A 27,356-nucleotide genomic window follows, 5' to 3' on the forward strand; every position below is an offset into this window, starting at 1 on the left:
GCAAGGCCAGTGACATAAAAGGGAAATAACACTGAATCCTTGCATCTGGGCGCCAAGGTCTGCTCCTTATGTAGATCAAAACATCTTCACAATGAGGCTACAGTTTGGGGTTTTGCAAACCTAAAGGAACCCATAGGACTGCAGGGAAAAATGATTAAAATGTGGCAGAGGGAGGGAGGAAGGAAGGAAGGAAGGAAGGAAGGAAGGAAGGAAGGAAGGAAGGAAGGAAGGAAGGAAGGAAGGAAGGAAGGAAGGAAGGAAGGAAGGAAGGAAGGAGAGCGGAAAAGAAAGAGGAGCTCACCTGATACTGGAATGAACCAGGGTCAGTGGGAGAAGATGGGTCTGGACCCAAAAGGTGGAGACAGAGGGTGGAGGAGGAGGGGAAGCAGAACCAGTACAGTGGACCCAGGAGGGGGACCCAGAGCTGTATAGGATGAGGATTTCCCCTCTCCCCAAGGGAAAGGTGATCCCAGTGAATCTCCCCTTTGTTAGTATCACAACAAGGAAGCAGTTCTTTAAAGAGAGATCCTATAGCGTGCTACCATGTTGTTCCCATCACCACCAATCTGAAAAGCCCTGTGTGCTTTCCAGTGCACACACCGAGCTTCTGCACCCAGTCTTTCGCCATTCCCTTTGTTGGAGTTCAAAGACATTCAGACTGAATCCATGGAATTTCCCTTCCACTAAAGTGAATGGGGCAGCCATTCCAGCCCTGTGTCAAGTACCTTGCCATGAATAAGTTAAATCTTACTGTGCCATTCTGTAAGTGCCTTCCAAACTGTTTTGAACTGCTGCACATTCCATTGTCTCTCTCTCTCGGCTTGGCTTCGCGAACGAAGATTTAAGAAGGGTGCAATAGTCCACGTTTGCTGCAGGCTCACTGGTGGCTGACAAGACCAATGTGGGAAAGGCAGGTCCGGCCACAGCGGCTGCAGGGAAAAGTCTGATTTAGGGTTGGTCCTGTAGCAGTGCGATTCTTCCTCAATCTCCTTTTGTCCTCAAGACCAGCTATGCGTGTGTTCTCAAAGGAAGAGACAGCCTGGTGGATGGTGTGCCTCCATGCTTTGCGATCTGAGGCTAGGTCAGACCACTGGTGATGGTTGATGTGACAGGTGCTAAGGGATTTCTTCAAGGAGTCCTTGTACCTCTTCTTTGGTGCCCCTCTATTTCGATGGCCGGTGGAGAGTTCGCCATACAGGGCAATCTTGGGAAGGCGGTGGTTTTCCATCCTAGAAATATGCCCTGCCCAGCGCAGCTGCGTCTTCAACAGCAGTGCCTCGATGCTGGTAACCTCTGCCCGCTTGAGGACTTCAGTGTTGGTCACAAAGTCACTCCAGTGGATGTTGAGGATGGTGCGAAGGCAGCGCTGATGAAAGCGCTCAAGGAGTCGCAGGTGATGACGGTATAAAACCCACGATTCGGAGCCGTAGATGAGGGTTGTCATCACAACCGCTTTGTAAACATTGATCTTTGTGCCTTTTTTCAGATGCTTGTTGCTCCACACTCTTTTGTGCAGTCGGCCAAATGCACGGTTTGCCTTTGCCAGCCTGTTGTCAATCTCCTTGTCGATCTTGGCATCTGAGGAGATGATGCACCCCAGGTAGCTGAACTGCTGGACTGTCTTCAGAACTGATTCACCCACAGTGATGCAGGGAGGGTGATAACCTTCCTGGGGTGCAGGCTGGTGGAGAACTTCTGTCTTCTTCAGACTAACTTCTAGGCCGAATAGCTTGGCAGCCTCTGCAAAGCAGGACGTCATATGCTGCAGAGCTGATACCGAGTGGGAGACGAGTGCAGCATCATCAGCAAACAGTAGCTCTCGGATGAGTTTTTCCATTGTCTTGGAGTGTGCCTTTAGTCGCCTCAGGTTGAACAGGCTGCCATCGGTGCGATAGCGGATGTAGACACCATCGTCATCATCTAGATCTACTGCGGCTCTTTGAAGCATCGTGCTAAAGAAGATCGTAAAGAGAGTTGGCGCGAGAACGCAGCCTTGCTTTACACCTGTGCCTATTGGGAAGGGCTCCGAGAGGTCGTTGCAGTGTCTGACTTGGCCTCGCTGGTCTTCGTGTAGCTGGATGATCATGCTGAGGAACCTTGGGGGACATCCTAAACGTTCCAAGATTTGCCACAGGCCTTTCCTGCTAACGGTATCGAAAGCTTTGGTAAGGTCGACAAAAGTCACATACAGACCCTTGTTCTGTTCCCTGCATTTCTCTTGGAGCTGCCTGAGAACAAATACCATGTCGGTGGTGCTCCTGTTAGCTCTGAAGCCGCACTGGCTCTCTGGGAGGAGTTCTTCTGCAATGGTGGGCACCAGTCTGTTCAGGAGTATTCTGGCAAGGATTTTGCCTGCGATGGAGAGCAGGGTTATCCCCCGGTAGTTGGAGCAGTCTGACTTTTCCCCTTTGTTCTTGTATAGGGTGATGATGATTGCATCGCGAAAGTCCTGTGGTAATTTGCCTTGTTCCCAGCAGGTGACAAGTACTTTGTGAAGTGAGCTATGTAGTACTGTGCCCCCATGCTTCCAGATCTCTGGTGGAATTCCATCAACTCCTGCTGCCTTGCCACTTTTCAGTTGCTTGATGGCTTTAACAGTCTCTTCTAGGGTGGGGATCTCATCCAACTCTGTTTTCACCGGTTGAAGTGGGGTGAGGTGGATTGCTGAATCTTGAACTACGCGGTTGGCACTGAAGAGAACTTGAAAATACTCCGACCACCGGTTCAGTATGGATGCCTTGTCTGTGAGGAGCACTTGGCCGTCTGCACTATGCAAGGGACTCTGAGCCTGATATGATGGACCATATACTGCCTTCAGGGCTTCGTAGAACCCTCTTAAATCACCAGTGTCTGCACACAGCTGGGTTATCATTATCTCTTCCTCCCCCTTTCCCATCCCCTCGTTCCCATTGCCTATTGCAGTGCACACCTGTGAGTATTATGTCTAGCGCACTTGTTGTAACAGTAAATGTATCTAAGTTTGCAGCCTTGGGCCAGGAAACTCCGGACAAAGATCGCTGGGAAAGAAGCGGCTTGGGAAGGGGGGGGGGGTTGCTTTGCATTTTCTAAACCCTATATTACCCCTGGTCCCTCTGACTGATCCCAGATTTGACTCAGAATGCCAGTCTTAGTGTACTTACCCGGATTCTATAATAAATGGAACTTTACAAGAACCTGAAATCTATTTACTGAGTACCAGGGGGGTCCTGACAAAGAGTCAAATCATAGGGTGTGAGCTGCTTGTAACAATTAGCCGCAGTTCACAGCTGCCTCCAGAGCTTTTCCAGCAAGGGTGGATCTTTTCTTGGACTGTCAAAGGAAGAAAACAATCAGGCCAAAAGTTATTCCCTTAATTCTGAACCATCTTCTGCAACCATCTTCTTTTTCTAATTTCAGAAACTGCTGGGGCTGCCGCCGAACCCCAAGAAAGTAAATGGAGAACTATTTATCAAAATTTGAAAACTGTGATTGTAATATCTTTTATTGTCCAGCCAATCAACCAGTTAATATTTGTAAGGTCATGGATCAGCAAAATAAAATATACATTATTTTTTTAAAAAAAGAAAAAGGTAATCCCCTGTGCAAGCACCATTCGTTTCCAACTCTGGGGTGATGTTGCTTTCAGAACGTTTTCATGGCAGACTTTTTACAAGGTGGTTTGCCAAATTAGTAGAGTACTTATAATAATACACACACACACACAATCTTTCACTATATATATATAAGAACAAAGGCTTTTTTTTTAGCAGGAACTTCTTTGCATATTAGCCCATACTCCCCTGATGTAGCCAATCCTCCAAGAGTTTACAGGGCTCTTAGTACTGTAAGCTCTTGGAGGGTAGACTACATCGGGGTGTGTGTGTCCTAATATGCAAAGGAGTTCCTGCTAAAAACAAAAGCCCTGAAAAACCACATGCATGTCACTGAATTAACAATGTACCTTGGTAGACTTTGGCAGCTGCACAGAATCTGGCAACTGTGTTTGAGGTTCCAGATACAAGGTCTGCAAGAAGAAAAATACCCTTCCTCCCATCTTCCAGGATGTTGGGGGTTTTTTTGGAGGATGGTAGTAATAAATGTATATCTAAGGTCATCATAGAAAGGGCAATGAAGTAGCGCATGTCCAGCTGTTTCAATTTCCCCAGTAGCACCAAGGCATAAACACTCGTGGTATGTCCTGTCTAATAAAGCGAATGAAAGGACACTGAGATGGGCCAAACTCAGTGAAAGCTACCCTATGTTTGGGAATCAATAAATTAGCTAAAACATTTGACGACATCAGTTTCTTGTCCCTAAAGTGATACTTTTGTTTTGTCCTTAAAGGAGCTTTGTGAAGATCCTCGCTTGTTCGTCAACGGCATCAGCTCCCATGACTTGCACCAAGGGAAGCTGGGAAACTGCTGGTTTGTGGCGGCGTGTTCCTGTTTGGCTCTCCGGAAGCGTCTCTGGCAAAAGGTACCCTGTTACCAAGCAGCTCGCCACACCTCATTGCTTAAAATTCAGGTGCTGTGTTGATAGTAAAGTCCTGGAGACATTTTTGTCTGAAATAAGTAATAAAGCTTGCAGGGACGTGTGCCCAAGCCTCTCATCACCCCTTCATTTGGGGAGGGGAACAAAAAGCGTTTTCAGCAATGACTTTATAAGCCATTCCTTAGGGTACCATTTCAAACATTTAACAGAAAACCACAGTGAGTCTTCTGGCACCTTAAACACTAACCCATTTATTGTGGCTGAAGATAAATTTGACTGTTTACTGGAGGGTTTTGTGCTGCAAGAAGCTGGAATGTCTGCACTACTGCATTATGTCCATTTGTAATGTGCAGAAATCCAGGTCTTTCTTTCTTTCTTTCTTTCTTTCTTTCTTTCTTTCTTTCTTTCTTTCTTTCTTTCTTTCTTTCTTTCTTTCTTTCTTTCTTTCTTTCTTTCTTTCTCTCTCTCTCTCTCTCTCTCTTTCTTTCTTTCTTTCTTTCTCTCTTTCTTTCTTTCTTTCTTTCTTTCTTTCTTTCTTTCTTTCTTTCTTTCTTTCTTTCTTTCTTTCTTTCTTTCTTTCTTTCTTTCTTTCTTTCTTTCTTTCTTTCCCCTGAAGGAACCTTAGAGAGTAGCAGTCTCCCCAAAATCTGTTTCATTATTTTTCCACTATGGCATGGACATTGCTCCAGTTCTCTTCTGGCAATGAAGGAGAATTTTTTTTTTGCGGGGGGGGGGGGAAGGATTCCATACAATAATTTTTAAAATTCCTTTTGAGATTCATAAATATATTTTAAATCATGTAACACGTTTCTTTCAGAAGAAAGAAAATGTCTTATTTGCTTTTGTTGCCTTTCTGCAAAATCGAACCAGCATTCTAGTGTAACATAAAAAAAAGTATCAAAAATGAACGGCTTATTTGACAAATATTGGCACCCCAGGGCTGATTTTTGGAAGGGTTTGTATTATTTCTTTGTGTTTTATGTTCCAGAAGAGAGCAACTGCGCTGTGCTGCAACCAGAAAACAAAACAAATAACTTAGGGACTCCTTTAAAGCTACCCCAATGTTATGTTATTTCAGCACCCAAATGGATAATTTTTAAGGGGATTATGGTTGCCAGCTCCTGGTTGGAAAATTCTTGGACATTTGGGGGTGGAGTCTGGGGACGGTGGGGTTTGAGTATGGGGAGTTTCTCAGTGGGGTATAATACCCTAGAGTCCACCCTCCTCAAGCAGCCATTTTCTCCAGACAATTGATCTTTGTAGCCTGGAAATCAGTCATCATTCCAGAAGATCCCCAGACCCAGATGGAGACGGGCTACCCTAATTACTGTTGATGCTTCTGTGTGCGCTCCAGAAGTACAACTCCCTACAGTCCCCAGGTTCCAACATGATAAATTGTGCTCTGGGGATAGGAAGCCTCAAAATCCAATGCAGCAGAGGTAGATTTTGTAGGCATTCCTAGGGAGTGGACGTGGTGGCTGTGATGGGCTTTCTCCTTGAAAGAACCCTCTTTTGAGAGAATGCCTGGCCCAGTGTCCCCAAAGCTGTGCTTCCACCCAGAAATGATTCTCCATGGAGCTTGTGTCGCTCTTGTAAATGCCAGGTGGTTCACAGTGGCAATGGAACATCCACAAGGAGGTTTGCCTGCACTTTACTTGCCTCATCCAACTGCGGCTGCCTTTTCCCCACTCCTGACACTAGAGGGCGTTTTTAAAGGAAACTGCCAAAGTGCTATAGCATTATAATGCTATAACGATCTATTGTGCGGGTCCCCAACTTTTTCAAGCCTCTAGGCACTTTCAGAATTTCAAGGGGGGGGGGGATGAGCATCACCCCAAAATGGCTGCCACAGGAGGCAGAGCTGAACACAGTATTCCCTCCTCGCTTTGCTAAAGAACTGCAGAAGGGGGATTTTTTTTAAATGAAGGAAAGCAGGGGGAGAGAAGGACATAAGAACATAAGAGAAGCCATGTTAGATCAGGCCAATGGCCCATCCAGTCCAACATTCTGTGTCACACAGCGGCCAAATATACACACACACACACACTGTGGCTAATAGCCACTGATGGACCTCTGCTCCATATTTTTATCTAACCCCCTCTTGAAGGTGGCCATGCTTGTGGCCGCCACCACCTCCTGTGGCAGTGAATTCCACATGTTAATCACCCTTTGGGTGAAGAAGTACTTCCTTTTATCCGTTTTAACCTGTCTGCTCAGCAATTTCATCGAATGCCCACGAGTTCTTGTATTGTGAGAAAGGGAGAAAAGTACTTCTTTCTCTACTTTCTCCATCCCATGCATTATCTTGTAAACCTCTATCATGTCACCCCTCAGCCGACGTTTCTCGAAGCTAAAGAGCCGTAAGCGTTTCAACCTTTCTTCATAGGGAAGGTGTTCCAGCCCTTTAATCATTCTAGTTGCCCTTTTCTGAACTTTCTCCAATGCTATAATGTCCTTTTTGAGGTGCGGCGACCAGAACTGCACACAGTACTCCAAATGAGACCGCACCATCGATTTATACAGGGGCATTATGATACTGGCTGATTTGTTTTCAATTCCCTTCCTAATAATTCCCAGCATGGCGTTGGCCTTTTTTATTGCAAACGCACACTGTCTTGACATTTTCAGTGAATTATCTACCACGACCCCAAGATCTCTCTCATGGTCAGTCTCTGCCAGTTCACACCCCATCAACTTGTATTTGTAGCTGGGATTCTTGGCCCCAATGTGCATTACTTTGCACTTGGCTACATTGAACCACATCTGCCACGTTGACGCCCACTCACCCAGCCTCAACAGATCCCTTTGGAGTTCCTCACAATCCTCTCTGGTTCTCACCACCCTGAACAATTTAGTGTCATCCGCAGGTCTGGATGCTAACCAGTCTTCAAGTGGAAAACCCTTTCAGTTGAATGAGGACAGTGAATAACAGGCCCTGGCTCACAATGCCCCCCGTCACTTTCTGAAAAGGTTGGCAGGCATTGAGGTAGTCCTGGTGGGCCCCATGGAAGCACCCAGGGGCACCATGTCGGGAACCCTGATCAATTGCAACAATGAGCAATTTCCCAGCTTTAATCTTCTTAAAAATTAAAAAGGGTCTGCCCAGCCCACTCCTATGCAAGGCTCCCAACAGTTTCCCTTTCAGATTTTGAACGCACACCTGCATTACTGAATGAAAGCTGCTTCAGGCCTTTCTGGGCTATTAGCTGAACCCAGCCTGCAGTTCTTGTCTCGCCATCCGTGTTAAAGATGTACGTACTGAATTTTACATCCACCCACATCATATTTGATCAGTGATGAGGCTGAATTCAGAACTGGATGGGGCGGGGAGGTCGAAGGATTTCGTTGTCAGAGCAGACATAGAACAGAATAAGTGCACTGCTAGTGATAAACCAAAAGGTTTCTATCAATATAAAAGATGTTCTGCCTGTAAATATGTAGTAGAAAGGGAGGTGTTTAGAAAACAAATGGAGGAACTAGGGCTGAAATACTCCTTTTTTGCTACCTGTTCTACAAAGAAATATTATTCATCTCTCTTGGTGCAATTGTGGTTTATGTTATATGGGTACATCCATCTGTTCCATTAGGACACAACATAAAATCATAGAATCTTAGAGTTGGAAGGTACCTCTAGGGTCATCTAGTCCAACCCCTGCACAATGCAGAAAACTCACAAACGCCTCCCCCTAAATTCACAGGATCTTCATTGCTGTCAGATGGCCATCTAGCCTCTGTTTAAAAACCTCCAAGGAAAGAGAACCCACCGCCTCCCAAGGAAGCCTGTTCCACTGAGGAATCTCTCTAACAGTCAGGAAGTTCTTCCTAATGTTGAGCCGGAAACTCTTGATTTAATTTCAACCCACTGGTTTTGGTCCTACCTTCTGGGGCCACAGAAAACAATTCCACATCATCCTCTATATGACAACTCTTCAAGTATTTAAAGATGGTGATCCTATCACCTCTCAGCCGCCTCCTCTCCAGGCTAAAAATGCCCAGCTACTTCAACCTTTCCTCATAGGACTTGGTCTCCAGACCCCTCACCATCTTTGTTGCCCTCCTCTGGACCAGTTCCAGCTTATCTATACCCTTCTTAAAATGTGGTTCCCAAAACTGAACACAATACTCCAGGTGAGGTCTTCCCAGAGCAGAGTAAAGCGATACCATCACATCACATGATCTGGACACTATACTTCTGTTTACACAGCCCAAAATTGCATTTGCCTTTTTAGCCACCCCATCACACTGTTGACTCAGGCTCAGCGTATGATCCACTAACACCCCTAGATCCTTTTCGCACACACTACTGCTAAGACAAGTCTCCCCCATCCTATAACCATGCATTGGATTTTTCCTACCTAAATGCAGAACTTTACATTTATCCCAGTTAAAATTCATTTTATTGATTTTAGCCCAGTTTTCAAGCCTGTCAACGCCATCCTGTATCCTGTTTCTGTCTTCTTCTTGTTTGCAACCCCTCCCAATTTAGTATCATCTGCAAATTTAATAAGCATTCCCTCTACTCCTTCATCCAAATCATTGATAAAGATGTTGAACAAAGCAAGTCCCAGGACAGATCCTTGAGGCACTCCACTTGTCACTCCTCTCCAAGAGGATGAGGAACCATTCACAAGCACTCTTTGGGTGCGATCTGTCAACCAGTTACAGATCCACCTAACGGTAACAGGATCCAAACCACATTTTATCAACTTGGCAACAAGGATAGTATGTAGAACCTTATCAAAAGCCTTACTGAAATCAAGATAAATGATGTCTACAGCATTCCCCTGATCCAGCAAGGTAGTCACTTTCTCAAAAAAAGAGATCAGGTTAGTCTGACATGACTTGTTCTTGAGAAAACCATGCTGGCTCTTAGTAATCACACTCTTTCTAAATGTTCCAGGACTGACTGTTTGATGATTTGTTCTAAAACTTTTCCAGGTATAGACATCAAGCTGACGGTAGTTACCCGGATTGACTTTTTTCCCCTTCTTGAAGATGGGGACAACATTCGCCCACCTCCATGAGAACCTGAGATTCTATCCAAGCACTATGAGCTCTATGTCTGATGCTAGTAAATACTGAAATTGAGTTCCATCCCAGCAGCCACATAAACTGAAGAAACATTTATGGAAATGTTCTCCAGTATCCAGAAAAGGCATCTTCATTTGGCTTATACACAGGGCCGGATCTGGAGGGTGGGGGGGTGCTTGCCCTGGGCGCCGACAGAGGCGGGGGCAACCAAATTGGATATGGAGTCCATTGTATTCTATGGGACCATAAGATAGAATGGCCCATAAGGAGAGTGTCATTTTTTAATTTTGCCCCCCCCCCCCTCAAAAAACATGTAGATCCTGTCCTGCTTATACATTGTCGTCTCCTTGTATGAATGCAGGGCTTTTTATGAGCAGGAACACACAGGAATGCCGTTCCAGCTGGCTTGGTGTCAGGGGGTGTGGCCTAATCTGCAAATGAGTTCCTGCTGGGCTTTTTCTACAAAAGAAACCCTGTATGAATGATTTGGAAGGCTATGGACTCCACCTATGGACATATAATTGCCTTTTTTTTTCCTGGGGAAAGGGTGTATTTATTTTATTAATATTCATGTGCTTAGTTTTGATGCCTGTGAACCTACTTTGCTCTGTTATTATTTGGCTCGATATTTTCACAATAGTTGAGTTTTGCAATTTGTTAATTGTTGTTGTGACTCACGCTTGGCAATTTCTTGTTTTGCGTTCCTCACACTGAGCTCCCTTGTGTGTTGAACAGAAAATGTTTGTCAAGACAAGCTGGGAGAGAAGGGGGGGCACTTAATTACCTGTGCACTCTAGTAATCTTCAGAGGCTCTGCTTCACTTGCCTGTGCCATCTGAAGCTCGCTGGGGGTTGGGGGGTGACCCAAGAAAGGGTATTCTTAGTTCTGGGAACAAAATTTTGGAACAGTCTCCCCAGATCTCTCCGTCTCTCTCTATCTCTCTCTGTCTCTCTTCCCCCGTCTTTTGCCAGCAGAAGAAGACTTTTCTGTTTTGCGTGCCATGCTCACAAGTAATAGTTACCGGCCCTCCTTCTAGTCTTCTTTGTTTATGTCAGGCTCTATAACTCTATCATATTAAAGTTATAAGAATACTAACCAAATGGACTCTCCATACTAACCAAAGCCCTTTTGTTATACTGTAGCTAGCCTGCATATCAAAGAGAGGATGTGTCCCGCCCAGCCCGGGCGAGGACTACGCAAGGGGGACCCCCCAGCGCCTGCCAGCCGCTCCTGGCCCCCGCCGCCACCCCGAGAGCCTCCCACGCCTTCCCAAGCCCCCGCGGCAGCCCCCCCCTCACCTGGGCTGACAGAGTGCCAACAGCCGCCCGAACGGCGCCTCTCAGCCGCCGCGCCCGTCTCCGGGTCCGAGGAGCCCGGCCAGAGGGAGGCGTCGAGAAGCAGGAGGGAGAGGCTGAGCCCAGCGCTGGGCGAGGAGGAGGAGAGCCGCCTGACCCGTGGTGGAGAGAGACGCCACACCCCAGCACGCTGCAGAAGTCCGAGACGCCCGAGGCACGCCCAGGCAGCCCAGCCCCGGCGCGCCTCTCCCGGGCGTCTGGGGCTTTGAAGGGGGGGAGGAGCCAGAGAGGGGCAGAACCCAGGAGGGGGGAGGACTCAGACGGGGGGATAAAGGGAGGGAAGGAGGAGGTCGGGGAGGAAGCTGGCAAGTGCACAGTGGGGCTGCCTCCTGAGAGAGAGAAAGGAGTCCGTGCACAGCCAGAGGGGAACGGGGGGCCTGAGGTGAAGTAACCTGGCTCCCACCCCTGTTTCTGAGACCTCCGGGGAATGCCCCAGAGTGCCCGGGAGGGGCGACGGCGGCGCCGGGAGACTGGGGGAGGTACCCAGAGCACGACAGGATGTCTGAAGTGTTAACTTTGTTTAGGTTGTAAAAGGAGCAAAGGAATGCGACCGTTATTAGATACCGCGTCGCCCAGCATCTTCCCAGAGGCAAAGAGATAAGAAGAAGCTCTCGTGTGAAAGTTTGCACCTTCACTCCCTGTTGTTTTGAGAATAGTACTTTTGTTTAGATATCGCTTTGATGTAGATTCCATAAGACTAGGAGGCACCCATTCTTAGGTATTAGTCTCAACTTCTGTATCCAGCTATGAGTTTCCAATAAAGTATACATTGTTTCAATGAATACTGCCTTGAGTCTCCATCGCCTGACAGTTTATGTAATTTTAGTTGAATTATTTTGCAATTTTACCTGCATTTTTAATTGCTAAAATCTTTTAATTTTTTTTTTTAGGCTTGCTGTGTTGTGGACCCTGATTGGGTGGAAAGGTGGCATGTTTAAAACAAATACATACATTTTGTGAGAATCCTACACAATCCTTGGCCGCTATGCAGACTGTGCCAGTCCTTTGAGAACCTTCTCCCCAGAGTTTTCTAGAAAGGTCTGACATGTTTCCAGTTAATTTTGTCCACATCAACTGGCATGTTGCATTGTTTGCAAGAAGGAAGAGATGTGACAAGAATTTGGCTGTTGCCGTTGGCTGATGAACAGATCATTAAGCAATTTTTTTTTTATTTTATGATTAGAAATTTCTTTTTGCCAATTAGAATTCCAGTTTACGAATCCCAGGTTTTGTGTAGGAATGAAATTATCAAATTGACCCAGTAGACTAGGGGAAAAATCAGTGCTCTCTGCTGTTCTGTTTCTGTTTGCTACAGGTAATTCCCAAGTCTAAGGAGCAGGAATGGGATCCAAGGACGCCAGAGAAATACACGGGAATTTTTCACTTCAATTTCTGGTGTTTCGGGGAGTGGATCGATGTGGTTGTTGATGATCGACTGCCAACTGTCAACGGCGAGCTTATCTTCTGCCATTCCAAAGAACGGAATGAATTCTGGAGTGCCCTTCTGGAGAAGGCATATGCCAAGTAGGTGGCTGCTTTTAACACAGCATAATTTCAGGTCTTTCATTGTGAGGGGAATTACACTATTCTTTTAAATTCAGGGTGTTGGAGGAGAGTTTCACAGATATCAGGGAACGCCTAAAAGACAAATAAGGGGATTTCAGATCAAATCAGGCCTGAATTCTCCTAGAAACTGGGGGGGCAGGGGGGACTTACCGGCAGGGTGAGAGAGGACAAGGTTGCTGTCACCAGCAGTGCAGCTACATCATTTCCAGCATGCACTAGAAGTGATGTCATCTTGTCTCTAGCACTGTGAGGATGCTCTGGCATTTTGAGGGAAAAAACTCTATGGTAGAAGTAGTTTTTTCCATGGTATTTGCCCAAATACCAGTGTGTCATGACATCACTGGTGATGTGATGATGTCACTTACGGCTCATACCAGAAGTGACATCACTGTGTTGCCGATGATTTCACAAAAATAGGAAACCCTGCATGAATGAGACCATAAGAAGTATAAAGACGTCAGGGAAAGTTATCAGAATCTAATCAATTATAACAGTTTCTTTATTCCAAACACTGCGTTTAAAGTATGTCAACAAATTCCTCAAATTCATATCATGAGCCTGTGCCAATGGCTCACCCATGGGTTGTGTATGTGGATGCACTCTTAAAGGTTCCGAAGCAATATTCAGTTTCCTCACATAAGAATTTCATACAAAGCTCATTCTCAGTTCATAGTCCTCGAAATTATCTCTAACAATAATGAAGAACAACTATAATGAGTCCAAATGAATCCACAGAAAGCCTGTCTATGCTGCCCAATGTACTACATTTTGATGTCTTTGTCAAGACTGTTGGCTTTTAAATGGAACCCATAAATCCTGTCAGTTACACAAAGGGCAACAGCTGATGATGTCACTTCTGGCTCACACCAGAAGTGACATGGCTGTGTTGCTGACGTTGGCAGTCTATGTCTCCCTCCAGTGTTAAGTCCCCTCTATGGCCAACTGATTGGTGGCAGGGTCTGGGGCGGGGGGTCGCCTGCCCACAGGAGAGGGTCTGGTGACCCTAAAACTGAGGCTATCATACTTCCGTCGCATTATGAGAGGAGCAGACTTACTGGAAAAGACAAGAGTGCTTGGAGAAGTTGAAATTGAAAACAGCAGGAAAAGTGGAAGAGTGTCAAGTGCTGCACAATCCCCATCAAAGATGACCTCTATGATATTTTATTTATTTATGATTTGTATCCCGCCGTTCCCACAAGTGGCTCAGGGCGGCTCCCAACAGTTAGTCAAACATGAAATTAAACAATTATTTGAATAAATAAACAATTAAAACATTTAAAACAGATAAAACCTTAAAACCATTAAACATTCCAAGGCTATGTGAACAGGAGTCTGGCAAGCTACATTGAGTTTCTCGTCTCAGCTAGGTATAAGCTAGCCGGAAGAGGGTCGTCTTACAGGCCCTGCGGAACTGAACAAGGTCCCGCAGGGCCCTCACCTCCTCCGGCAGCTGATTCCACCATGTAGGGGCCATAACAGAGAAGGCCCTGTCTCTAGTGGATTTTAAGCAGGCTTCTTTTGGCCATAACAGAGAAGGCCCTGTCTCTAGTGGATTTTAAGCAGGCTTCTTTTGGCCCAGGGATAGCGAGAAGATTTTGGGTTCCCGATCTCAGCACTCTCTGGGGAACATGTGGGGAGAGACGGTAGTGGGGAACATGTGGAGAGAGATGATAGTGAATCATATAAGGTTTATTCAATCAATGAAGACATTACAGTGTGACTGATTTCCCACTCACCTTACGCTGCTCTCACATTCCTCTTCTCAGTGGGGCTTCCTTCCAATTTCACACTATCTGCCCTGGGGCTGCAAGTAGCGTCGGTGTTTTCGTACAGTAAACAGAAACTGGTTTTTAGCAGTTTCTGTTTGCTGTGCAAAAACGCCAATGCTAGCTGCAACCCCGGGGCAGATAGTGTGAAATTGGAAGGAAGTCCCGCTGAGAAGAGGAACATGAGAGCGGCGTAAGGTGAGTGGGAAATAGGTCACAGTCTTGGTAGAACTGAGTCCTTCAGGTACAGGCAGGCAATTATACTATCAGGTCCAGACCGTTACAGGTTCGAAGCAATGAGTGCCTTTATCTCTACCAATGAAGCATCTCCCTTCCCCCCCACCCTTCGTTATCACTTCCAGCTAAAGCAAGTTTCTTCAAAAGCAAAAGTCTCTGAGCATGGCTGACCTTGATGCCTAAGTGTACCACATACCTCAGGGTGGAAAAGGTTACTTGTATGTTTTACAGACAAAACCCATTTGATTAGTGAGCAAGCAAATATAGCAACATAGCAGTGAGGTTACCAACGTCTGGACCAAGATGGAAGCACTCATGGCAAAAAGCATTCTTGACAAAGAGCTGAAATGAGATGCATTGACTCAACAGAGGAGGCCATGGGCTTTAGTTTGCAAAACCTAAGCGAGGCTGTTAACGACAGGATGTTTTGGTGGCCATTAATTCAAAGGATTGCCACCAGACAATGGTGAAGTTTAATGGCTCAATGCTCCCAGCAACTCATTAAGCAGCTACAGGGCTGGATGAAGAGCTCTTGCAGGCTGGATGCAGCCCACCGTGCTGTAATTTGCCCACCTCTGTGTGAATTTCTCATTCTAAGTCATGCTGCATCTTGGCTTCTGTGTTTTGGGATGTTAGCAGAGTGTTTTTCCCCCACGATGGGGTCCTTCACATCCCATGCCTTAAGCAAAAAACTGGTGTTTGGAGCTTTTTAGCTGAGAAAAATGATAACTTACGAATGAGCACAGTATATATTTATAGAAGGATGTGTGGTGTAAAGAAAATGAATTTCTCTGTGTCTCATAATCCTGTAACTTTGGGGCACCTGATTCATCAGTGCAGCCGATTCAAGAGAGACCAAAGAAAGTGCTTCTTTACACAAAACATAATTTATGGAATGTTCTGCAACAGAATATATTTAGTGGCAGCTAGTTTAGACGGTTTTAAAGGAGGATCAGGTAAATTCACGGGGGATCGATCTACCAACAGCTAGTAGTCACCATGGCTTAATAGAACCTCCTGGCTGAGAGGCAGACCTTCAAACCCAGTTGCTGGGTGACCGCTGGGGAAGGCTTTGGCCTCTTATAGGTCAACAAGTAGGCCACTGTGAGCAAACAGGATGCCAAAGACGACTGGCCATTGGTCTGATCCAGCAAGTCGCTTCCTATGAACATGGTCTCATGTAGGAAGAATGTGTATGTAGTCATGTGACAGTGGCGTCTGTATTTTTCAGTTTGCACATCTGGTTGGGGAACTGACTGGCTGTGTCTTCCCACAGCATAGGCTTCCCAACCCTCCCGCCCTGACGGGGGACCCCAGGATTTCCAGCCTCTTCCCCCGCTCCCCAAAAAAATGGAAGCAGGGGGAGGGGGGAGACGGTGCCAAGGAGCATCCCGGAGCGGGTGACGCTGCCGCACCACTGCCGCCCCCTCCCCGCCCACCGCAGCTGCTCCTCCGAGATGGGCCCAGGCTGAGCCCATCTTGGAGGAGCAGCCACAGCGAGCAGAGGAGAGGCGGCAGCCGCGCAGCGGCATCGCCCGCCCCGCCTCCGAGGCAAAACCAGAGAAGGGGAGGGCGGAGGCTGGCCAGGAGCATGGCGAGCCGTAAATCTGGGCTCTTCTAGGACCCGGACTTGCGGCTCGCCACGCCCGCCTCCACCCCCCCCTCCGATTCCACCGCAGCTGCTCCTCCAAGATGGGCCCAGCCTGAGCCCATCTCGAGGAGCAGCCATGGCGAGCGGAGAAGAGGCGGCAGCTGCGCAGCGGCATAGCCTGCTCCGAGACAGGGCAGCTCGCCACGCTCCCCAGCGCCGTTTCCCCCCCTCCCCCTAGCTCCACCCCAGTGTCTCCTGGCTCCACCCCCAAAGTCCGCAGATATTTCTGGAGTTGGACTTGGCAACCCTACCACAGCGTGTGCACAGCAACAAAACTACAGAGCTGTGAGATTGTTACGTGTGAGAACTAACACATGGATTTTCATTCTTTTTCTTCCATGAGTATGTTAACTGTGCTGGGAAACCCCAGTATGTGATGAGGATCTTACACACTGCTAAGAAAATTAATGTTGTTACAAATAATACAGCGTGTGTACACGCATGTGTGCTAGGGCTGCCGACCCCCCGATCCAGGCGGGGAATCTCCCACCCGGGAGGTTCTCAACCCACTGGCCCACACTGGGCCAGCGGGGGGAACGCCCCTCCACATCGCTGGCGCAATGATGTCACCCAGAAGTGATGTCATCAAAATGGCGGCGCCTGCGCAGGGCCGCTCTAGGCGTTTCCAGGAAGACTCTATGGTTTCCTCGGATGCTGTAGCCATTTGGGAGGTAAAACTTTATGGTGCAATAGGTGCCTTAGAGTTTTAACCTGCCAAATGGCTACAGCGTCCGGGAAAACTATAGAGTTTCCCCAGAAACACCTAGAGCGGCCCCGCACGGGCGCCGCCGTTTTGATGACGTCATTTCGTCGCATGGCACGCAGCACGTGCACAACTGTCCCCCACTGGGGGATGAAGAGGACTTGGCAACCCTAAAGTGTGCTAATGAACAAATGCTTGTATATTGCAACCTAGGACTCTTAGAGATCATCGTGCATGTCTGCAGATCTTGTACACAGCCACACGTTACGCCCTTCTGTGGGATCAATGTGTTTCAAACTGTTTTGTCCTCGCTGATGTTGGTCAGTGAGAGTAGAGCAAGGTGTTGCCCACACTGATATTGGTCAATGAGGGCTGAGTAAGGTGTTTAAAACTATTCTGCCTTCACTGATGTTGGTTGCTGAGGTTGTTTCAAACTGTTGTGCCTTCACTACAACAGTCTCTCCAAGGGCTTTGCTTTACTTTCCCCCATTGGAGTGCCTTGCAACCATTCATTGATGTGGAGGACATAAAGGGGGATCCCTCAGAAACACCTCCTGACATCAGCCTTCCTTCCTTTCCGTGCTGACCTCAGTTATTGAGTGCCGTTGCTGTTACCAACTGCCTGGCTGCATTTCATCTTCACAGCCATCTATGGTCCTGCAAGATAGTTTAGGGTCACAGAACAGAAGCCATTCAGTGAGCTTCAGCCTGAACATGAACTGGAACCCATATTTCCAAGTGCCGCTACACCATGTTGCTTATGTGTGACCCAAAAGAATAAGAAATAATAAGTGTTGTGACTTAAAAAAAAATCTGCTTTGGTTTTCAGGAAGAAAACTGAGCATCTGGGTGTCTCAGTCAGGATGGGGCAGATTTCTGCCATGATGGGAAACTGAGCTAGAGCCCCAGTTTCCAATTAAGGCTGAACCATTTCCCAGGGAGCCAAACGGCCCTCCCTTCTGCTCCCAGTTGAGTCCCAAGAGCATTCTGGAAATCCAAGGAGGGTAGATGCCAGTTCACCGTCCATCCCCAGCCACACCGTGCCCTCTGCCCATACCTAGAGGCTTCCGCCATGCCAAAATGGCAGCTTTTGGAGGTGCCCAGAGAACCTGCTGGGTACTTTGGACACTTGAGAAAGATGAAATCTACCCTGACCTGTTGGGAGGCACCAACCGTGGCCTACTGGGGGTTCTGTGTTCTGCTGTGAGCCCTGCATCATGCAACGGTACAAAGATGCTGGTATGAAAAGGAGCCATGGCATGGATGTTTGTGAAATGGTTTAGGTGAGCATAGTGATCTTAATGGTGCTATTGGGCAGGAGGTGGGTCAGAGACCCCCTTGCTTGTAGTTCCTTCCTTGGAATCATCATTTCCTAGAAAGCTGCCACACTTAGCTCCCAGTTGTCTCTTGTTTTATGTATGGATGCTTGAGGGGGGGTGGGGCAAGTAAGTCCTCTGGCTGACCCTTCAGTACGTGTGGACACATCCTGCCTTTGCTGTGTGCCCTTTCCAGGATGGCTGGGTGTTACGAGGCCCTGGATGGCGGCAACACTGCAGAAGCCATTGTGGATTTCACGGGAGCGGTGGCAGAGTCCATTGACATGACCAAGGGGAAATATGGTCGAGACATCTCGGAGCAGATGAAGCTCTTTGAGGACATGCTGAAAGTCTATCAAAGAGGAGGACTGATCAGCTGTTACATCACGGTATGCCTGCAGATGAAGCTGCAAAGATAGGAAACGCCAAGGGTGGACCATTCAAAAATTCACAGACTTTCACAAGTTACCAGTAGACATCAGTCTATTGAGACATAATAGAATCAGTGGTCATGATTCAAATACAAGTAGCGAGAAATAGATATAACGGTTCTAAATACATTCTTCAATAGTAATCATAAATCCAACGTATATGAACATATGAAGCTGCCTTATACTGAATCAGACCCTCGGTCCATCAAAGTCAGTATCGTCTACTCAGACTGGCAGCGGCTCTCCAGGGTCTCAGACTGAGGTTTTTCATGCCTACTTGCCTGGAACCTTTTTAGTTGGAGATGTCGGGAACTGAACCTGGGACCTTCTGCTTACCAAGCAGATGCTCTACCACTGAGCCACCGTCCCTCAACAAAAGACTCCTCTGTGCTCCTTCATACAATAGTGTCCAAAAAACATCCTAAAGTCCAAAGAGAAGGCAGAGGATGTCCCAGAGAAATTTCTACAGCCGATAACGTCCTTCCCAGATATACAAGATGTTTCGATTTTTTAAACAATTTTATTGATAGCATATGGTAACAATATCCATTTATATCATCTCTATCCCTAACCCATATATTTTCTAATCCCCCCCTCCCTCCGTTACTAGACTCCCGCCGAAGTTATATACTTAAAGTTCAGTTATAACGATACCTTTAACTATAACAATCTAAATTCATATTCTACCTTTTTCTAATACTCATTATTAAAAAATTGTCCAATGTCTTTTTACGTTCCATTCTTTCTCTACATAGCCTCTAAATTTCTTCCACTCCCTTTTAAACACTTCCAAATCATAGTGTCTTAGAATTCTTGTTAGTTTATCCATCTCACTCCACGATAAAACTTTCACAATCCAATCCCATTTCTCTGGTATTTTTTCTTGCTTCCACAACTGTGCATACAATGTCCTAGCAGCTGAGAGCAAGTACCAAATTAAAGTTCTATCTTTTTTTGGAAATTTTTCCATTTGTAATCCCAACAGAAAAGTCTCTGTAGAAAGTACCAGATATACAAGATGTTTCAAAACAATTCTTCCTCAGTTACACAGCTGAAAAATGGAACCCAATTTCCACATTAGTCTAGGCACAGCTCATGTCTCCAATGGAACCTTTGGGCTCTCCAAGTCTTTGCTCGGGGTCCCTGTTTTTTGGCTTGTAGATGAAGCTGCAGCAGGGACAATGGCTTGGCAGGACAGTGGAGACCTAGCATGAGCCCCAGACTAAAATTTCGCAGAAGCCCCTCACCCTGCAGACCTTATGAAAACACAAGAGGCCCCTCCCCAGTCACCAGGGCTTCTGGGATCTTGCCTTCTTCTCCCTTCTCTGCAGAGCAAACTTGAGTGATGAAGTGTGCCTGCACACAACAGTGTATCCCCGGAATTAAACTTTGCTGATCTTAAAGGAGCCACTGGACTCTGCCAGTGTTCTGTCCCTTCAGACCAACATGCCAACCCACCTGAATCCAGGCCAGCACCTGTGAGGGGTAAGATTAGTCCAGTGACAAATGTTTGTACAAACTACACATATAGAAATAGGAACAGGGTCATTCGTGCTACTCCTCCCCATGCGTTCAGCCCTGAACTGGAACGGATCCGATGTGCATGGGACTGAGGACTCAGGAGATGTAGTGCCCCCAGTCAGAAAGATGTATTTATTTATTCAATGCATCTAGTTTTATCCCACCCATCCTCTGAGGCGCTTGAGGCGCTGCCTGTTGTTCTCCCCCTCCTCCGGTTTGTTCTCACAGCAGCCTTGTGAAGGCTGAGAAGGAGAGAGGCTGGTCCGAGGTCGTCCAGTGAGTCACGTGGCTGAGCGGTCTGACCCCAAACCAACACTGAATCACCACACTATGCAGGACTGAAGCGCGTGAGTGGGGCTAATAGGTGCGATTCCTTCCCCCTGCGCACCCTTTTACTGAGCCAGTGTTTGCTCTGTGTTCATCAGGGGAAGTATTAAGAATGTCTCTACTAGGGAAGTATTAAGAATGTCTCAATGTGGAAAGGATGGGGAATGTAATTTGGTTGCACAACAGAGTTCTTCACCAAACAAATCAAAATGGAAACGGCTCCCTGAAAGCTTTAGAACCACTGGAATAAACTATTCAGTCTCTTGTCCTGTGATTGACCTTTCCGAGAATGTGAAGTTCTGCCCTCTTGCTATGGGACAAGGACTGACTCATTCCTGGATCACATTTAGGTGATTAAAAGCAGAGATTTCCAGTTCCTGGTCCCAGCTTCCACTGTCATTTTTTTCCCCCTCCTGTTTCTGAATTGCTTTCCCAAACCATCGTATTTGTTTTTTGCAGGTGGCCCTGGGAAATACACATCTGAGGATGCATTTTCATTTTGACCTTCAGAAAGACCAATCGGAGAGTGTGGTATAGCATCTAAGTAGGGAGGATAGCTCAAACCTCCTAAGTAGGGAGGAGAGCCAGTTTGGTGTAGTGGTTAAGTGTGCGGACTCTTCTCTGGGAAAACCAGGTTTGATTCCCCACTCCTCCACTTGCACCTGCTGGAATGGCCTTGGGTCAGCCATAGCTCTGGCAGAGGTTGTCCTTGAAAGGGCAGCTGCTGTGAGAGCCCTGTCAGCCCCACCCACCTCACAGGGTGACTGTTGTGGGGGGAGAAGACATAGGAGATTGTAAGCCGCTCTGAGTCTCTGATTCAGGGAGAAAGGCGGGATATAAATCTGTAATTCTTCTTCTTCAAACTGGCTTTTTTCATTGGGGAAGAATGAAGTAGGCACCAAGAAGCACATCAGTTGCAGATCTCTGGGCTAGAGTGTTGGGATTGGACTGGGAAACCTGGACTCAAGTCCCTACTCAAACATAAAACTCACTGAGTGACCTTGGACTAATTTCTCCTCAGTTTATCCTGCTTCACACAGTTACGAAAGAACTTGGGTATCCTCAAAGAACAACTGTGTTACCTCCTGTCTTCTTGGTAGAGGAGCCATGGCTCAGTGGTGGAGCACCTGCTTGGCATGCAGAAGGGCCCAAGTTCAATCCCCAGCACCTCCATTTCAATGGATGAGGGAGTAGGTGATGTGAAGGTTTCTGAATGTTGTGGTTTTTAAATGTGCCCTCTAGCAGCTGCCCTGAGACCCCAATCCAGATGGTCTCTTTGGCTGCTTCTTTTTTACAGTTAAAATGAACATTTGGGGGATCCCATGTTGCTTCTCGTCCCTTATACTTGTGCTTTCCAACTTGGCCTGTGCAACAACAGAAACATTATTAGCATATATAAAACACGGTATATAAAACATTGAAGGACATGAGCATTGGGGCTCTGCATTTTCCTGTCCAACAGGATTTGGGCACCCTTGGCTGTGAGATTCTTGTAACAGAAATGCCTGCCACAAAGGCAGCAAAATTTTCTTCCCCATGCTGTGTTAACTGTTTCATGTGAGACTGTCGATATCCGCAGGTGTGACCCTGAGGTTTCTCAGACGTGCAGAATGTGTCGCAGGGAAGGGATGTTTCCAACATGCTTTTTGTCTGAATTTCTCCCTGTGTTTGGGAGCTCTGAATCAAACTGGCTGTGATTCTGAAGCAGAGCCAATGAATGGGGCCTTCTCTGTTGCCCTGGTTTGTTTTTCAGTTTTATAGATAGTGCCATGCTTGGCTCTATGGTTCAGCTGCCAGTCCCTTCCATTCATGAGCATCTTTTCTCATGACCGAGTCACTGGAACTAGGTCTACAACTCTGGCTTGGGAAATTCCTGGAGATGTGTGCGGTGGCGTCTGAGAGGGAGGTTTCTGGAGAGGAGGGACCTCAACAGGGCATAAGGCCATAAAGTCCACCCCCAAAGCAGCCATTTCCTCCAGGGCAACTGATTTGTGCCGTCTTGAGATCAGCTGTAATTCTGGGAGGTTGCCAGGTCCCACCTGGAGGTTGGCATCTCTAATTGACACATGTGTGCCTCAACAAAACACATCGTCCACTGTACATCTGACATCTCATTTGAGGTTTTACCAATGCACAGGAATGGTTATTTCCATCCATCCAAAAAGTTACAAATGAATGAAAGAATCTGACAATTTTTGCAAACCATGCACAGTCTGACTCTGGAATGAGCTCTCCTCTTAAACCTTGGCCCCATCTTGGTGGAACCAGCTGCTGGAAGAGGTAAGGGCCCTGTGGGACCTTACCCAATTCCGCAGGGCCTGTAAAACAGCCCTCTTCCGGCTGGCCCACAGCTAACCGGCATCGAACATCGAACACTGAACACCGAAATACTGAATTTGAAATCGAATTTGAATCGAGTGTAGCTTTAAGACCGCTGTATGATTTTAATGTTTATGTATATAATAATTGTTTAGATTTTTAACTATAAATTATGAAATGTTAATTTAATGCTTAATTTTATATTTTATGTTAGTTTTACATGTTGTAAGCCGCCCTGAGCCACCTAGTGGGAAGGGCGGGATATAAATCTCAGATAAATAAATAAAATAAATAAAAAAAACCAAAGAGTGGAATGCAGCTCAGAGAGACGTTCTGGAACAAAAAAGGAAGGCCATGAGGGCAACCCGCTCATCCATAATTATGGCCGGCCCTCCCACTAGGCAAACTAGGCATTTGGGCCCAAATTTTGCCACCTGGCCAGCGCGCAGTCTCTTTATTGCTCCCTGAACGTCCTCATGCTCAAGGAGCAATACAGAGACAGATATTCTGATAATCAGAGGGGGTGGGGAGGGCTCCTGGCCGGCACGCAGTTTCTGTATTGGCGGCCGGTGGGCAAGGGCGGGAGTGCAAAAGGGGAGGGGGCAGCCCAGGGGTGGCGCCATGGAGAGGGTGGTGGCTGGTAAGTCTGCCTGGGGCATCCTGCACCTTAGGAACAGTCCTGTCCATAATCTGGGATTGTCAGTATCGATGTGTGATAGTGACTACTAAAAGCCACCAAATCTAGAGCAATCACTGCAACCGCCTGCCTCTCATCTTCCAGACCACCTCAGGACTATTTCATTATTTCCATCTTAAAGGCATTTTCCTTGTGATTAGAAACCACAAAGTAAAGCTGTTGCAATGGCTTTATGGCAAATATAAGGCACAAAGATCAATGTCAATGTTTACAAAGCGGTTGTGATGACAACCCTCATCTACGGCTCTGAATCGTGGGTTTTATACCGTCATCACCTGCGACTCCTTGAGCGCTTTCATCAGCGCTGCCTTCGCACCATCCTCAACATCCACTGGAGTGACTTTGTGACCAACACTGAAGTCCTCAAGCGGGCGGAGGTTACAAGCATCGAGGCACTGCTGTTGAAGACGCAGCTGCGCTGGGCAGGGCATATTTCCAGGATGGAAAACCACCGCCTTCCCAAGATTGCCCTGTATGGCGAACTCTCCACCGGCCATCGAAATAGAGGGGCACCAAAGAAGAGGTACAAGGACTCCTTGAAGAAATCCCTTGGTACCTGTCGCATCAACCATCACCAGTGGTCTGACCTAGCCTCAGATCGCAAAGCATGGAGGCACACCATCCACCAGGCTGTCTCTTCCTTTGAGAACGCATGCATAGCTGGTCTTGAGGACAAAAGGAGATTGAGGAAGAATCGCACTGCTACAGCACCAACCCCAAATCAGACTTTTCCCTGCAGCCACTGTGGCCGGACCTGCCTGTCCTGCATTGGTCTTGTCAGCCACCAGCGAGCCTGCAGCGGACGTGGACTACTGCACCCTTCTTAAATCTTCGTTCACAAAGTCAAGCAGAAAGAGAGAGAGAGAGAGAGAGAGATGGCAAATATGGAGCAGGAAATCGATCTGTGTGGTGGACACTCTGCCGGGTTCAGTGGTGCCCATTATTTCTTCCGCTATTAATCAAATGTAGGCACCTTCGGGGAATGGAGTTGTATCGATTCCACCCTGAGGATGAGCTGGATGCTCTTGAGCTTTACACCCTACCAGGGCTGATGATTTCGCACGAGGGCTTTGCTGACTGCAGAGTTTTTCATTCACTCAGCACAGAAGCGAGAACGTATTTTTTAATTCATCCGATAACTCAGAGCTTGGAACATTTACGCACGTGGCATTTGTTTAATAACTGCTTTTTTAAAGAAAGAAAATCTATATATAAAAAGAATTTATTGCAATTCCAGTTGTTAAGGCGGCCCTGAGGATATCACTGGTCTTTTCAGGCTTTGCGTCTTAACAAGAACGAATAGTCTTATAAACCCCCCTCCCCTGTGCTGTCATGGAAACGCACGCTGCCTTATTTGTGCAGAGCACAAGTGAAGATTTGTAGCGTGTGCGAGAGCCATGGGAAATGCCGGGGAATCTCAGTATAACTTATGAACTGATTCTCGATGAGCTGTTGTCATGGAAGTGCACTACAGACTTGGCAGTCGCCACTGATTTGAGGGTGAGAAAAATGCTCAGCTGCTTCGCTCCCCCTCCGGATGGTTTTGCTAAAAGCCGTCTCTTTAGCATCTGCAAAGGAGTGTGGAGATATTCCAGGATGTCTAACTGGTTTACCCTCCATAAGGGAGTGGAGCCATTTTGGGTCTCAAAGGTAGGGCTGGTTTCAGGTCACGTAGGGGCCCCATTGAGATGCCACCAGGAGTCCTCCTCCTCAGCCTGCCTCCCTCCCTCTTCACTGTGCCCCACGGAGGATGAGGTATGAATTGTCATGAACCCTCAGATGTAAGGTGCTTTGAAGCTCACCAGGGAGTTTCTGGGGCTCTGGGAGTGGCTTGCTTTTCCAGAGAAGACAGCCATAAAATGCAGACAGTGTCCACAAGAGCAGAAATGCGTTTCTGCAAAGATATAACATTTGCTCTACCTGCATGGAGGGGCAAGATGAATAGCTATTCTTAAAACATCTGATGGGTATTGTGGCGTGTGGGCAGAGCCGGTGCGTGAAGTAGGCGGGGTAGGCAGCTACCTAGGGTGCCACCCCACCTGGGGGTGCTGCTGGCCCCCCCTCCCCTGATGAGCCAGGCCCGGGGCTTGCGTACCACACTCCTTGCAAGGAATGCTGTATGCAAGCATTGGCTTTCCCTGATCAGGCTTTCTGCAACGCAAGAAGCCTGAGTGGGTCGGGGTTTGTGTACCATACTCCTTGTCCCTTGGCCTGCTTGATAATGCCACTTTTGGTGACATCATCATGCTGCACGAACGCAATTTCATTTCCCAAAGGAGTTGGGGGGGGGCGGTGTGCAGGGGTCTGCCTTGAGCTGCAGAACCCCTAGCGCCGGCCTTGTGTGTGCTCTTTGATGTTTGGGATGCAGAGGTTCACCATCCCACAAAGCAGAGGACTCCCCAAGTCTGGTTTGGGTAAGAAACTTCCTGCTAGCTGTTGTGGGCAGCTTTAAAAAGGTTTGAACATCCAGCTCACAGTGCTCAAATGCTGGGATTGGATTCTCCTGTGTGGAGCCAGAAGGGAGTCAGAATCAGCACTTGCTCCACAAGCATACCTGGAGGGAGATAATGTCTGTATTGTTAAGGTTAGCAAATGACTCCAAAAGCAGCCATTGTCAAGCATGGTAGAATTCCATTGGTAATTGATTGTTTTAGGGTCCTCCATAAAGCTGGTCTGTGAAATATCATGGAGGACCAAGGTCTGTTAGCAATGTTATTCTTTCCCCCTCCCCCTCCTTACTTTATTGCTTGCAAAGTAGAAGTAGAGAGAAACGAAACTAACTTGAGAAAGAGTAATCAGTGCCTTCCCGTACATTCCTGTTAGGGAGTGTGACACATCTGGGGAAAGCAAGGGCGGAGTCCTGATAACGCCATGAGAATGTAGACATTTATGATAGTTTATGTGTGAGAGCGCATCCCTCACCCCCACCTTTTGGAATCCTTTTGAAGTAAGCCTTAAAAGCATTGTATCAATGTATCTTTAGCATCACTCTCAAGAATCTGTTACACTGAAAGTATCGGTCTATCAATAAACGTAGTTTTGTATCAAACTCGACTCGTCATTGAAACCGCATGCTTGACAGCCATTTTCTCCAGAGCAACTGATCTCTGGAGCCTGGTAAGCAATTGTAATTCTGGGAGGTCTCCAGGAGATCTTTTCCTATTCTTTTCTTAGATCTGCTGCAGCTAATAGGATAGGAGTGATAGTCATTTCCCCCTGTCTTGTGCTCTAGTTTGACAACCTGCAGTTAAAAGGTAAAAGGGAAAGCACCTGTGCAAGCACCAGTCATTTCCGACTCTGGGGCGACGTTGCATCACAATGTTTTCATGGCAGACTTTTTACGGGGTGGTTTGCCATTGCCTTCCCCAGTCATCTACGCTTTCCCCCATTTAAGAGAGCAGACTGTGTTTTCAGTCCCTTCCCATGTGCCTAATAATACTGGTCATGGGTGACAATCATGTGGTGTGGTACGTGTTTTAATGTGATTTCGTACCTTACAAATCATGATGCTAGATATAAATGGAAGCCTTCTAAAAACACACCTCTCTTTGTGAGGATCTCAAACTAAACAGGATGACAGCCTTTTAAAAAAATTATTAAGGAATATATCTGCGAAAGCACGGAAGAGATGAGGAAGGAAGGTACCCCGGCAGTTCTACACTTGTCTGAGCATTGAGCATGAACAGTGTTACTTTATACAAATGTAATGAAAGACAATTAAGTGATTCCCAGTCTACAGCAGAGTCAACAACCTTCTAAACCCATTAGAAAGGTGTAAGTCTGTTTAGGATTGCCCTGGCAGACATTATCGTGATGAATCTGGACCTAAAACTTTTGTTTCAGTGTCATGCTGTATTGTCAAATATTTTTCTCAAACCACATCTTGTCTGCCAGTTTTAGATGCTATAAAACCAGTCAATGAATGGTCTTGGGAGAAAATTAATCTAGCAACATTTGTTGTTGTTA

At 46.9% G+C, this 27,356-nt stretch overlaps 1 protein-coding gene across 1 annotated transcript in view; it reads left to right on the top strand.

Annotated features, from left to right (window-relative positions):
• CAPN6 (calpain 6) overlaps positions 1-27,356 on the top strand; it is a 130,049-nt gene that overhangs the window by 50,235 nt on the left and 52,458 nt on the right. The window contains exons 3-5 of the mRNA XM_060249791.1: positions 4,324-4,455; positions 12,172-12,380; positions 18,292-18,484. Of these exons, the coding sequence (XP_060105774.1) occupies positions 4,324-4,455; positions 12,172-12,380; positions 18,292-18,484 (534 nt within the window). The remainder of the gene's footprint in view (positions 1-4,323; positions 4,456-12,171; positions 12,381-18,291; positions 18,485-27,356) is intronic.

The sequence above is a fragment of the Heteronotia binoei genome, chromosome 11, assembly GCF_032191835.1.
Source record: "Heteronotia binoei isolate CCM8104 ecotype False Entrance Well chromosome 11, APGP_CSIRO_Hbin_v1, whole genome shotgun sequence".
NCBI classification, from domain to species: Eukaryota; Metazoa; Chordata; class Lepidosauria; order Squamata; family Gekkonidae; genus Heteronotia; species Heteronotia binoei.